We start from the raw sequence: 15,293 nt of genomic DNA, 5'->3' as shown, positions 1-15,293 counted from the left end.
TCGCAAAATTCCAAGGTAGGTGGAAACAGAACCAAAGACCATGGTATTAATGGCCACCATTCCAGTCTGCTACCAATAAAGAAGCCAGCAGGTGACTACCAGACCCATCCTAAAACTGCTTTATGCCTTATGAGTAGACCAGTCCTTTCATAAAAAGTAAAAGACTTACTTGGAATTGTTGTGACTTTTTCCAAATTGTCATCTCCTCCAATACTACAAAGTAAAAGCAAATACTCCTTAATAAATATCATTCACATATTTTCCCAACAATTTATTCGTTAATGATGCCTTGGAAAAAAAAAGAGACTGCCCTTCTAATAACAGATTCCAACTGTTCCAATTACAAATAATGTACATGAAAAGCTAACCTTTTACATTAGCCCCTCCCCTGAGGAACTTACACAATATATTCTAGAATATACACAATGAACACAGATATACAGGTATCTGATTGGCTACTATGGGGCATACAAACTTTTTTTGTCCATTTACACAGTCAGTAGAAGAAACATTGCTCTCACCTCCAGGAGATTCCTCTCCATTCTGTGGCTACATTTAGGACGGAAGTTGCTCTGGCACCAAAACCAGCCTACAAACACACAATAGTTATATTACCAAACTGCAAAAAAGGGCATTGACAACACATGTGCTAGGTCTGCTTGGGTTCTAGCTTTGATTAACCAACAGTTCCTATACCAATCATTGGAAATCTGGCTTCTCTTCTATAGAACATCCATGCAATCCATAAATATAAACATCCACTCATTCTGAGACTGATAATTAGAAATGACATTCATTTCCGAGATTCTACTAAAGATTTAGACTCATAGAGCCTGATTAATTAAAGGTTGCCAAGGCTGGAGAGGATATACTTACATCAGTGAACCCAGGGTGATCCAGCAAACCTGGAATGAATCTGGCCCAGGATTCAAAACATTTGCTGGAAAATAGCAAAAGACTTTGAGGAAATCCATTCCAGGTTTGCTGGATCACCTAGCTTCACTGATGAAAGTGTATCTTCTCTAGCCTTGGAGAGCTTGAATAAATCAGGCCCCATAATGTCTTGCTTGAGCTGTTTACAGGCTTTTGAACCAATCAAATAAGCTGGTTATGTGGTGTCGTATTAACCTATCTACATTAGTGTGGAAAATACAATATACGTGCAAAAAACTGGATCATTACACTTATATGAGTTTATTATCTATTTTTAATCCATTGGCATTAATACAAATTTGCCGTTTGTGGCTATAACAGCCCCCACTATTCTGAGAAGGTTTGCTTAGGATTTTGGAGGGTGTCTGTGGGTATTTGTGTCAAAATACAATTTCAGAGGTCAGGTTCTGATGTTTGGTGAGACCTGGCTGGCAGTTGGCGTTGCAATTCATCCCAAAGGTGTTCAGTAGGGTTGAGATCAGGGCTCTGTGCAGAACACTTGAGCTCCTCCACACCAAACTGGTGGCCCTATGTCTATATTGAACTGGTTTTATACCCCGGGGCACCATCATGGTGGAACAGAAAAGGGTCTTCACCAAACTGTGACCACAAGGCTGGAGGAGCACAATTGTCTACAATGTCTTTGTATGATGGAGAATTACCAGGACCCACCTGAACTCCATAATTTGGGGAGGTGTCCTCTATACATCTGGCCATTGGGGTAGGTATGATGGTCAGGTGAGAAGACCTGGCTCACCATTCTGATTCATCCCAAAGGTGTTCAGTAGGGTAAGAGGTAGAGGTCAGGGCTCTGTGCAGGACACTCAAGTTCCTCCAAACTGGTGACCCCATGTCTTTATGGAGCTGGCTTTGTACCCCGGTCATGGGGGGGGGGCAGAAATGGGTCTTCACCAAACTGTGACCAAAAGGCTGGAAGAGCACAATTGTCCTTGTATGCTGGAGTAATAACGGTACTCCTCCCTGGAGACACCTTGGCCATTTAACTAGGTGCAAAGGTTAGTTGAGCACAAACATTTTGACTATAGGGACGATATTAGGACCTATTTTGAGTCATATAGGGCCTCATTTAGTAAAGCTCCCTTAAAAACATAAACTATTATGGGAGAACCTGGGATGATCCAATAAACCTGGATCACATTTCTTTAAAATCATTTGCAATTAGTTGGCAACTGTTTTTAGGAACCAGGAACCAGATCCATTCCAGGTTTTCTGATTCTCCCATTAAAGTCAATCTTCTCCAGTCTTAGGGATCTTTAATAAATCAGCTTATTGTGTATATTAGGAACTTTTCAGACAACTGATAAATCACCTTTTGAGTCATATTTATATTTTTTGAATTATCAGCTAAATCTTTGTAATCAATATGGAAACCTACCGTTAGGGAATCACCTAGCGCTGCTACCACTCGCACATCACCTGGACGCAGCTTGTGGGCTGAAAGAACAATAGAAACATTAGCCGAACTTTTGTAGAAAACTCAACCGATATCAACGTTGGGGCAAAAGTTGAAGTTTACTATCCTGTATCTATCTCTGTAATAAAAATAAAGCTCCAATTTTAATCTAGATTGTGAGCTCTTCGGGGCAGGGTCCTCTCCTCCTCCTGTGTCACTGTCTCTATCTCTCTGTCATTTGTAACCCCTATTTAATGTACAGCGCTGCGTAATATGTTGGTGCTATATAACTACTGTTTAGTGATTCACAATTGTGACTGGGTGTGTGTATGGGTTACTGACATCACCATACTGAAACAAATGCTCATGATGTATTTCAATTATTGGAGGTTAAGTTAGATGAAAAGATCAGCAATTGCCCTTTTCTCTGATTGTGAATGTTTTGCTATATTTATTATTATTATTATTATTATTATTATTATGTGTGTTTACTTTTTTTTTTTTTTTTTTTTGGGTGTTTGAATTTTAAAAACAATTTCTGTAAATCTTTATTTAAAAAATTTGCACCAATGCATTCACATTTATCATCAAATGAACCTGATTAAATGTAAAAATCTGTAAAAGGTGGGTGTAACTAATATATGTAGTTATATTATTATTATTGTAATATTAACAAAAATATATAATATATTAATAATATTATTTAATATTTATAATATGTAATATTTGGACTTAATGAAATAAAAAATAAATACAATTAATATAATAAATCCTAATTGTAATAATTAAAACAAATAAAAAATTCAATTATTGCTCCCATGTTGGGGTCACCCTAGTTACTGACACCTCCAGGTAAACAAGAAGAACATTCCGCTCATCTTCCTCACCTGATGTTGGCACGCTGTTAGAGACGGCATCAAAGTTGCGGCATTCCATGTCACTGCCCCAGTTCTGTGACACATAAGAAATATGACATTACTATAGACATTCACAGGAGACCTATTCATAAAGCAGTGCTAATTTATGCAAGGTAAGCATGGTGGTATATTAAAAAACCTTTAGGTTAAATCAAGCCAAAATTTATTCTGCTTATATTGTCTTTCCCTGGTTTCTCCTTTTCTCCTTTATTGACATCTAATATTTTCTGTTTTCTATTTCTATTACCTATCTTATTTTATATCCAATGAAATCACAGGGTCTCTTTATATAAATCAACTACAGGTAGTCCCCAAGTTAAAGACATCCAAAATATGGACGATTTCTAGATGCGAACAGCTGACAGCTCCACTCCCCTGATTGCACTTGCAGCCCTTTACTAGTTGTATGTGTTCCTGGATAGAGAAACTTTATCCAGGAATAAGGATAGTGCTCCCTGATTGGCTAAGGAAAGCTTTCCCCAGCCAATCAGAGAGCACTAGAGGTTTTGAATAGGGAGACTTGTTCCCATTTAACCTCTAGTGCCGGGGATCGCACACTGTTCTCAATGAATGCGACTGCAGCTGCATTCATTGAAAGATCCCCGGCACTAGAGGTTTAAAAAATCTTTAGTACCGCGGCCGCATTCATTGAAGGTTCCTGGCCTTAGAGGCTAAATGGGGACAGGTCTCCCCATTCAAAACCTCTAGTGCTCTGTGATTGGCTGGGGAATGGAAAATCCTGATGAAGCTTGAGCTGTCATCAGGGTTTATCTTTCCTTAGCCAATCACAGAGCACTAGAAGTGATGAATGGGGAGACTTGTCCTCATTTAACCTCTGGCGCCCAGGGATCCCACAATGACAGGAGAATTCCCACGACTGTGCAGCCATGGGAATCATCCTGTCATTGTGAGATAACCTGTAAAAAATAAAAGTTAGTTACACAAATCACACACATTCAATAAATTACTTTTTTTAACACAATTTTTTTACACACGAATTTGCGCCGTCGAATACCATGTTTTTCGGGTCAGGTCTATTCGAATTCAAACTGCCATATTTGGGTCCAATATAAGGACAACCCGAATTCGAACACCTACACGATTAACTCACAGTGAGGGTTTTATAGAGTAACTGACACCACACTGCCTAATAATGTTGAGACAAACATCTGTCCTAATTGCATTTATTAGAAAAATGAACCTATTTCAACTTACACACAAATTCAACTTAAGAACAAACCTACAGTCCCTACCTCGAATGTAACCCGGGGACTACCTATATTATGCCTTCCTAAAGCCCAAGTGAATGCTTTTTATTCATTATTGTAATCCAGCTTTTCCCAACCTTTCTTCAGTCACAGCACATATTTTACATTACAAAAATCCCAGGGCACACCACCAAACAAAAATTTGCACAAATTAATTTGCTATCTGCTGTCATCTAGTAGGAGAATTGGATAATTTCCCACCTATATAATGTAATACAATAGTCAGTGGGTGGCTGGTATACCAGACAAACTCCTTGCTTAAGTTGTTTTTAAGGGTTTTATCCATAACATATATATTTCTGACATACAAGTTATTTGACTTCCAGTACTATTACGGTCTCTTCAATTCCACTGAAAAATCATAATGGCGAAACGCGCTGGGTTTAAAACCTCTGCATAGTTCGAATGCTGTAACTTTGTAATTTGCAAACTGTGGTTTTTGTTTCAACAAATTTTATTTATGTTGCTGATAGGAGTACTTTGTTTAAAATTGACAATCACAATAAAAAAAAAACCTGCTCTCCTTTTCTTTCTTTTTTTCTTCCTCTTATGCATTTATGTACTTTGTGTCAGAAGGAAAAGAAGTTTAATCTCAGGATAAAGAAAGATTCTTCACTGTAAGGTCAAAGAACAAGGGGGCGCTCTTTGTGTCTGGAGGAAAAGAAGTTTAAGCTCCGGATAAGGAAGGGATTCTTCGCTGTAAGGTGTGAAAATGTGGAATCGGCTCCCTCAGGAAGTAGTTTCAGCAAGTTCATTAGATTGCTTTAAGCAGGAATGATTTCCCAGAAGCACAGAATATAATTGGGGTTAACACTTTAAAGTAAAGATAACACAGACTGCACATCCAGGGAACATCCGATTGCCTCATGGAATCAGGAAGGAATTTTTTCCCCTGTTGGAGCAAATTGAATCAGGGCCTTTTTTGCTTTCCTCTGGATCAGCTATGTCTTATAGGGTTTTATATCTGGGATATGTTTATTTTCCTAGGGGTTGAACTTGATGACTTATGTCTTTTTTCAACCTAACTTACTATGTAACTATGTAACTTATATGATGTTCCAAATAATTCCTTTCTGTTACTTACATTTCTTCCATAGACCAACAAGACACTCTTTCCGGTTATGCCTATCTGTGATTATTCTCCTTTTCTCTTTTTTACGCATTAATTAGCGTTGTTTCTGCATATGATTGCTAAATTTGTACTGGTGTAAAAATGTGTTTGCTTGAACTATGTACTGACTTCATAAATATGATACATTTTCAAAGCCCTTTCAGTGAAGAATCCTTTTCTTATCTGGAGCTTAAACTTCTTTTCCTCCAGACCGAAGAGTGCACAGAATATAACTGGGTATTAAGGCTTTAAATTAAAAATAACAGAGACTGATGATCCAGGGAACATCCGATTGCCTCATGGGATTGGGAAGGAATTTTTGTTTCCCTTGTTGAAGCAAATTGTACCAGGGGTTATTTGCCTTCCTCTGGACCAACTATGTCTCATAGGGTTTTATATCTGGGATATGTTTATTTCCCTAGTGGTTGAACTTGATGGACTTACGTCTTTTTATAATCAGGTATAGAATAAAACATGGAAATCCTTACAGTGATCGGTGCCGGAGTTGTCACAATGGGATAGTTATAGTTGCTGTTCTTATATGTCCTCAGGAACGGCTGGGCCTACAATAAAAAGAAAAGTTGTTTTTCTTATAGTTAATCTTTGCTGCTGATATCACAACCTTCATCACATATGACATATAACAGAAGCCTGTGTATAAAGAGCCACGGGGACTGATTTAATAAAGCTCTCCAAGGCTGGAGAGGATACACTTTCGCTAGTGAACCTGGGTGATGGACCTGGACCAGGATTGAAAAATAATTTGCTAACGAATAGAATATGAGTTTTAAGAAATCCATTCCAGGTTTGCTGGATCACCCAGCTTTACTGATGAACGTGTGTCCTCTCCAGCCTTGGAGAGCTTTAATAAATCAGGCCTATTAATGGAAGGGATGAGTGGATTTGTCTCAGAACACTTAACAGAATTCATACTTAATGAGTAATGAGGAAATATTCTTAACAGATAACATGGGGTTTCCCATAATATTCCATATCCTGGAATGAAACTTTGGTGGTCAGGAAAGTTAGTGCAATGGGAATTTAACATCTCCTTTCTGTGCCATACAACCTTCCCTCAACCATTGGGGATCCAATGCTGAGGGACAGGGAGTCTTCGCCACATCTGGTCCCCAAATGGATGTAGGGCTCATAGTGGAATCTGTAAGCCATCAATAATTACGGCACAACCAAATATCTACTTTCTGCCTTAAAAGAGATTTTCCATAGAAAGGCTACTCAAAACCTGGGCGATCCAGCAAACCTGAAATCGATCTGGTTCTGCAAGCTAAGAGCAAATGATCTATTCCAGGTTTGCTGCATCACCCAGGTTTCTTCTCTAGTCCTAGAGGGACTTTAATAAATCAGGCTCAAAGAGCGAAATGGCCCTCACTGGCCCTGGTCATCCAAAAAATATCATAATTTACATTACAACAATAATGTATTTAAACACACATTTCTTCTCCACCACCGGTCCGCCCACCACTTGCACCACCATTACGGCAGTTTCATGAACCAAGCTATCGTTTTCACAATATTCCAAAATTCAGTTCGCTTTTATAGGGATTTGGCAAAGGAGAGCTGGGAATTTGTTTCAAAATACGACATATAGAATGCACAGTGCTTTTATTTTATTCTGCCGCACTTTATAAAAAAAGTTATGAATATTATTAAGAAAATTCTGATTTTTTTTACCTGTGTTGGGCACTTCAGGGAAATGTTGGCTTCAAAGTCCATAGTGTCTGATTTCTGTCCGACCGGCTCAAGCTGAACAATTACAAAAAAACAACAAAATACAGTAAATAGAAACCTTTATATACCATACGGGTAATGAGGCTGTATGAGACAATGGGCCTGATTTATTAAAGTTCTCCAAGGCTGGAGAGGATACACTTTCTTGAGTGAAGCTGGGTGATCCAGCAAACCTGAAATGGATCTGGTCCAGAATTCAAAACATTTGCTAGCAAATAGCTTTGAAGAAACCCATTCCAGGTTTGCTGCACCACCCAGCTTCACTGGTAAAAGTGTGTCCTCTTTAGCTTTTGATTGCTTTAATAAATCAGGGCCAATTGGTATGCTATGAAGCAGAATGTACAATTTATTAATATTATTATTATTATTATTATACTCTGAGTTGCTGCAACAGTATGTTGATTATATTACACAACGTACTGGGCCCACATCTATTGCATTGTAGCATTATCATATAATATCCCAAACCCACAGAGATAAGTTGGGTGGGTATTTTATAAATCTATGGGTTCAAGATATGTAAGTCCTTAAAATAAAATGTATTTAAATGTCCTATTGTACTAACATTTCTCATACGTTTTTTATAGCAATGGCTAAAATATTTGCTAGTAATGGAACATGTTTGTATATAGAGATAAGTTGTGGCTGCATTGTATGCTTGTGTATGCGTGTATTTGTCAAGTCACATTTCTATTATTACACAGTATTTATAGCGCCGACATATTATACAGCGCTGTACAAAGTCCATAGTCATATCACTAACTGTCCTGCAAAAGGGCTGACAATTGAATGTCCAAACCATTGTCATATGTCATTAATACAGTCTAAGGATAATTTTGGGGGGAAGCCAATTAACATAACTACATGCTTTTGGAATGTGGGAGGAAACCCACGCAAACACAGGGAGAACCTGCAAACTCCATGCAGATAGTGTCCTTGCTGAGACTCGAACCTGGGACCCAGCACTGCAAAGGCCAGAGTGCTAACCATTCAGCCACCATGCGAGAGGGTCATGAATTGATAACAGCATGTGGATCAGAAGTCACGACTAGTCTGAGCTAACAAATCCAATATCTGTCTGGTGTCCATTTTTACCATTTCTTCTTTTGCCCATATCATAGACCTCTAAAATGTAAATGTTACCATGTTGTTCCAGAGCATCCTGGCCAGCTGAGCGTGAGCCTTCTGACTTGGGTGGAAACAATCTGGAGCAAGGTACGTGACATCTGGTACCCCGTTCTGATGGAAAACAAACCACACAGCGCATCAGCTACTATATAATGAAGCCATGAAAAAGTTTTTTTCTGTTAAAAAGTTTTTTTGTTAAAAAAAAAAACACTAAAAGGGAAACACAGAATCCACACTTAAAAAAGTAGTGTTTTTCCATTTTCGAGTCATTTGGATTTTTCCTCTTGCTCTTGGTCAGCTGCAGATTTGGAATTCTTAAGATGCCGGATTTGTATTTATTTATTTGGTCTTTTGATTGCATTGGATAAAGAAAGAAGTCACAAAATTACCTGCAGATATGGAATCCTGGTATGGCGGAAAAATGGCTGCAGAACTACCGTGAAGTCATCTTTGGTGTCATATCTTCCAGAATCGATCAGTTGCAGCAGACTTTGCTGGTATAGAGAAGAAACATCAAAAGAATTTGTTAATATTTCTCATCCATTATTGTTACTACAGGAAGGGTGCTGGTAGAATAATATGTTTGTATAACAGCCCTTTCATTTATAAGATATGGCCAAAGGTTTGTGGACACCAGACCATCAGAATTGTAAGCTTGATGAATGTCTTATTCCAAATGATGGTGTAGGGAAAGTCCTCCAGGAGGGCGGCACTGGAACTCAATGCATCAAATAGCATCAACAGTACCATACGTTTTCCAAGAGCTGAGGGTGGTTTTGGTAATGGTGTAGGAGTGATTCACACATTTCCACATGAGTATTATAATCTTCTGCTTGAAGTTTTTGAACAACCTTAAGCCGGTACGAGTAGAGCTTTGTCGCTCTGTGATGCATCTGCTAAATCAAGCTTTTGTTGATGCTCCGGGAGTTGGTGGTAGTAGCCGGCCTTTCGCTGCATGGTTTGTCAAGAAGAGATCCTGTTTCCAGAAACTTGCCATGAATAACTTAAATTGTATTATGTGTGTGATGACCATAAAGATTCTCAAACTCGCACTGAACTGCAGTCTGGGACTGAAAAACGACTTGCCAATCGGCAATTTTGCATCACTGCTCCAATGTCAATCAGTCAAGGGAATGATACGCTTACAAAAACTGCAAAGCCTAAGTCATATGCTGATGGCCTTATGTCTTTCCCAATGATACCTGGAACGAAATAGAAAAAAGGAAGCGTGTAGTGACTTTTGGGACACCCTGCATTTATTGTACATACTGGTAATGTAAACTCTATGTTGCAGTCCCATACAAAATTTTGAACTATAATATTGTACCTGGTAACCAAGGTTGGCATCCTTTACAACTCTCATCTCATGGGAATCCTCATTGTAGCTCAGGACACACGGGCACAGCATCCTCTGCAGGAGAAATGACACAATGACATATACACAGAGATAAAACACTGCCATACCTCCAAATCAAACAATACATTGATATTATCAACATATCAACACATGATAATAATTTGTGTCCTTTTTTGATAATTATCTTATAATATAGTACATTGCATTATATTTTAAATTTTGCTCTAGTGATACAACTGAACAGAAACATGTACTATATCATTAATATTCTGGATATGTATATTCAAGATGTTCCTATTTGTTGGCTGAGTGATGTATTCTGCATTCTAAAATTGCTTAATTGGGTTAAACACATTCATTAGTTGGGTACTGGAAATCAATGTTTTTTAATATTTTCTCCAGGAGTCATATTTTCTAACGCAATGTGAGCATAAATAGTTAAAGTTGATTGAATTTGGTTAAAACATTAAATTGATATTATATTATCAATTATATTGACTCCTTAGTTGTAACTATAAAATATCTGTTGACAACTCTGTGGAGTTTGGGGGAAATGTGGAAAATGTTCATATGACTACAATGAAAATGGTACAATAGCTGTATCCCCACTTGACTAACCCTCCTATCAATGCAGTACATCTCTCCCTAGACAACATACCCCCTCCTCATAAAAGAGCACCCCTACCCAACCAACTCATGCAGTCAATACCATAGCACATCCTTTCCTACCAAACTCATCCATTGCAACGCATCTCCCCTTGGCCACCTCATCCTGTGTCACAACATTACCGCACTTCTTCCATTGCAACTCACCTTCTTGATGGCTTGTTTGCCCATTGGGAAGTACTTTTGGGTACTAAGGGGCAAGAGACCCATGCTCCTCCCATGTGATGGAGCTTGTTAAAACAAATGCTTGGACACCCAAGCTGATGGGGGTAGAGGGAAAGTTCTTAGCCTTGGGTAAGTTTCTAGTTTCAAATCTCTTCCTTTACTCCAGGTGGCTGATAAGAGCAACCAGTACAGCTTGCAATAAAATGAGCCTGATGCATGGGGAAATTTTCCAACTTGGTGTAACAAAGTATTGAAGAGTTTCTCAGCCAGAGTTCCTCCAGAGGTTGCTGGGGGTTCTTTGTGCAATGAGCAGTTTGCCCCTCTCAGGTTTAGGTGACCCCAATGATCTTTTTAGCTATCTGTAAGGGTGACATTCTTCCCAATGGCCAGCAATGTAAGAGGAATTCTTCCCACTGACCACCACACTAATATACTGTGATCTGTGGATATAGGAATTATAGGAGGGGGTCCTTGAAGACCTGAAAGTTATTTTGAGGGTTCCCTGCGTGAGAGGGGTTGAGTAACACTGGAATATAGGATAAAGCTTACTTTGTAAGGAAAGTGGGACAATTCACCCGACTGTCCAGAACACCTTCTCTAAGTGGCAAGATGTCCAAAACCTCCACCAGATTGACGAACGCCCTGGGAACCTGGGAGAGAGAACAAACATGGAGTGAAGTGATGCACCGCATTCAAGGCTAATGCACAAAATTATAACACATATTATGTTCATTGCTGGGCGCTAATTTGTACAGAAACACAAATTTTAATTTTACAAACCAACAAACACACAGATTCACTGCATTTATCACTGCTAGATATTTGAATGGCTTTATGTTGGCTCCATCATTACTAAAGTTTGTACAATGATGAACAAACCTCCTTGTGCAGCATGTCCAAGGCCTCTCTGATGTGATTGGTGTAACTCACAGCGGAGAAATAATTCTAAAATAAAAAAAAGATGAAAATTATTTCTACATGTTTGTATTCATATCGACATTTACTTTACATTAAATTGTATGTACATTTTTCTTAATTAAATTAGATAATGTGGCCAAAATGGATGCAAATAGGACTCATAGTGCTCTATTAATAAAACGGAATTTGATGTTCCCTCAAACATTCCCTTTTGGATACAAATACAAATATATCGTAACTTACACTGTCTGTACAAGATGCACAAAGATCATTGGCACCGATAAACACTGTGATGACTTTCCAGTCTGTGCTAAAACGAATTCTCTGAAAGAGAAGGAAAATATTTCGGATGGTTGAGAACAGAAATGGTAGAGGTGGTGTTTAATATAGAGATAATGTAAAAAAAACGGTTTAAAAAACTATTCTGTGAAAGAAGAATAGCAATCATCTGTCCAATCTTCTGCCTCTTGAAGATCTACAATGGCTAAAGAATCTCCACCACGGTGGTCTACCTGCTTGTTCTACTTGGTGACTTTCATATTGTATTAAACCTCAAAAAATAATTTTATTCTGGTTTGAATAAAGTAGTAATAAATTATCCTCACTGGGAAGATTTCTGGTGACAATTATCACTGGACCTAACATTAGGAAATCCAGAATTCCGGATTGTAGTAGATTTGTAATGTAGTAACTATGAATTGGTGTCACCTTCGATTCTGCCTCCGCCTTCAACCCACACATTGAGAAAATTTCCAGGTCACCAAACTCCTTGTACACGCTCTTATCATCTCTCGTCTGGACTACTGTAACCTCCTCCTCTCTGGTATTCCACTAACCCGACTCTCTCCTCTACAATCTATTAACTCCCCCAGCCGCTCTCTCCGCTCCTCCAATGACCTACTAATGACTTCCTCACTCATAACCTCATCACACGCACGGCTCCAAGACTTTTCTAGACCTGCCCCGACTCTCTGGAATAGTGTTCCTCCTCTTATTCGGCTTGCTTCTACTTTTTGCACATTTAAAAGAACCCTCAAAACCCAACTCTTCAACCTCACCTACCTGTCTTCTTCCCAATCTTAACCCCTCACTACTCACTATTCCATATCTCCCTCACATTGTGTGATACTTCCTACAACTCCTAGATTGTAAGCTCTTCGGGGCAGGGTCCTCTCCTCCTCTTGTGTCATTGTCTGTGTCTGTATCTGTCATTTGCAACCCCTATTTAATGTACAGCGCTGTGTAATATGTTGGCGCTAAATAAATCCTGTTCATTATTATTAATAATAATATTATTCTCCACAAAAAAAAACGACCTGGGGCTGTAATCATTGCTGAGGTTATACAAAAATAAACAAAGGATTAAAGTTTTGTTTTTAAGCTAAGCTGTTTTTGAGCTACCAAAACCACCCTCAGCTCTTGGAAAACGTATGGTACTGTTGATGCTATTTGATGCATTGAGTTCCAGTGCCGCCCTCCTGGAGGACTTTCCCTGCTCCAGGAGTTCGGTGTTTTCATCGGTGGTGATAGTAGTCGGCTTTCCGTTGCATGGTTTGTCAAGAACAGATCCTGTTTCCAGAAACTTGCCATGGAGAGCGTAATGTGTTAGCGTTGGAGCAGTGTGACGGCCATAAAGCTTCTCAAACTCAAGCTTAACTGCAGCCAGGGACTAAAAAACGTTTTGGCAAGCGGCAATTTTGCAACACTGCTCCAATGTCAATCAGTCAAGGGAATGATACACTTACAAAAACTGCAAAGCCCAAATTGTCATATGCTGATGGCCTCAAGTCACTCTGAATGATCCCTGGAACCAAATATAATAAAGGAAGTGTGTAGTGACTTTTGGGACACTCTGTATATCCTAAAATTAAATGCAACCAGCCAATTTTTCTCAAGCAAGTTTACATGTAAAACACAAGGATGGAAAAAGTCCATTTCCTATATCCTGGATTATATCAATACTAATAGATATTGAAAAGAAATTGCTTTTTCAAGGTAGGTCTCTTTGCAAATGTTTGCAGTTTACATTTTTATATTAGATTCAATTGGAAGAAAGTGTTTGACTTAAGACTAAAAAATTATTGCAACTTTTTTCGAGTTGGATCAAAATGTCTCCAATGGAGACACCCATGCACTACTCCTATTGGCCGACACAGGTCCCCCTCTTCCTTTTTTAGTATTCTTTTATCCAATTAATGGAGCTATTCCACATCTTCTCTTCATTATTAGCAGGAACTCTTTCCCTTTACCGGTTTATCCCATCTACTGAATTTCAGAACTACAACATATTGGAGACTGAATTATTGTAGAAAGACAAATAATTACATGTACATTTTTGTTCATAAAGCTAATTTTTTTGTGATTCTGTTTTGGCTGTCCACATCAATGGCATATTAAGTTACACTATGTGGCCAGAAATATAAAAATTTCACAATATAAAGACTTTATACAATTCTGCATTTACAAACTTTTGGTGGTTTTGGTGATGACCATTTTCTGCTCCAACATGACCTCAAAGCAAAGCAAAGCAAAGTATCGAACGGAACCTTGCTTTATTTTTTTTAAGAACTCAATATATTGTGTCTATTATATTTCACATGTATAAGACACACTGACTTTAGTAGTATGCAAGTGAGCAGAATTAGTTGGTCAGTCCTAAAAGTTTTAAACTGTAAATCAGGACCTTATTACTACACATAGATAACCCTGAGTACGAATACAGTTAGAGTGATAGTAACGGCTCATGTCCTGACGCGTTTCGCCATCCGGCTTCCTCAGGGGATCTGCGAGGAATGTTATGTATTTTTAGATAGTGGGACAAATTCTAAGACAGGGATTGCAAAATGATGTCAAAATATGTGAAAGGGTTTTCACAAAAAAGAGGTTTCACATAGGGTTTCACATGGAGGTTTCCAATATATTCAGCAGAATATCTTTGCAGAGTCTTGGGAGACGGAAATTCTGCAAAGATATCCTGGTTTTCTAAACCCCATGGAGTCAATTGAAGCATTAAGAATATCAATCAGGTCTTCTCATCCAACCTCAGTACCCAACCCCACAAAGGAGGACAGGTACTGATGTTGGATGAATTCCCGCAGACACACTCAAATCTTGCAGGCTCGGTTGATATAGAAGCCACAAGTTTGGGGGGGGGAGGGGGGTAGCAACACCATCATTTGGAATAAGATATTCATCAAGCTTATAATTCTGATGGTCTTGTGTCCACAAACCTTTGGCCATATCTTATAAATGAAAGGGCTGTTATACAAACATATTATTCTACCAGCACCCTTTCTGTAGTCACACACATGGATGAGAAATATTAACAAATTCTTTTGATGTTTCTTCTCTATACCAGCAAAGCCTGCTGCAACTGATCGATTCTGGAAGATATGACACCAAAGATGACTTCACGGTGGTTCTGCAGCCATTTTTCCGCCATACCAGGATTCCATATCTGCAGGTAATGTTGTGACTTCTTTCTTTATCTTTTTTTAATGCAATCAAAAGACCAAATAAATAAATACAAATCCGGCATCTTAAGAATTCCAAATCTGCAGCTGACCAAGAACAAGAGGAAAAATCCAAATGACTCCAAAATAGAAAAACACTACTTTTTTAGGTGTGGATTCTGTGTTTCCCTTTTAGTGTTTTTTTTTTAACAAAA

General features: G+C 38.5%; 1 protein-coding gene across 1 annotated transcript; it reads right to left on the bottom strand.

Annotated features, from left to right (window-relative positions):
• Positions 1–521: 521 nt before the first annotated feature.
• LOC140345007 (phospholipase B1, membrane-associated-like) lies at positions 522–15,068 on the bottom strand (the record flags this gene model as incomplete). Its single annotated transcript, XM_072432180.1, has 12 exons — positions 14,982–15,068; positions 11,870–11,950; positions 11,588–11,653; positions 11,258–11,358; positions 9,848–9,929; positions 8,910–9,014; positions 8,536–8,631; positions 7,336–7,407; positions 6,132–6,206; positions 3,235–3,298; positions 2,330–2,388; positions 522–589 (listed from the first exon to the last, which is right to left on the bottom strand). Coding segments are annotated over exons 1-12 (956 nt in total), but the record flags the coding sequence as incomplete, so codon positions are not given.
• Positions 15,069–15,293: the final 225 nt, after the last annotated feature.

Source organism: Pyxicephalus adspersus, unplaced genomic scaffold, assembly GCF_032062135.1.
Source record: "Pyxicephalus adspersus unplaced genomic scaffold, UCB_Pads_2.0 Sca318, whole genome shotgun sequence".
NCBI lineage: Eukaryota > Metazoa > Chordata > Amphibia > Anura > Pyxicephalidae > Pyxicephalus > Pyxicephalus adspersus.
This window is presented reverse-complemented; position numbering and strand designations above follow the sequence as displayed.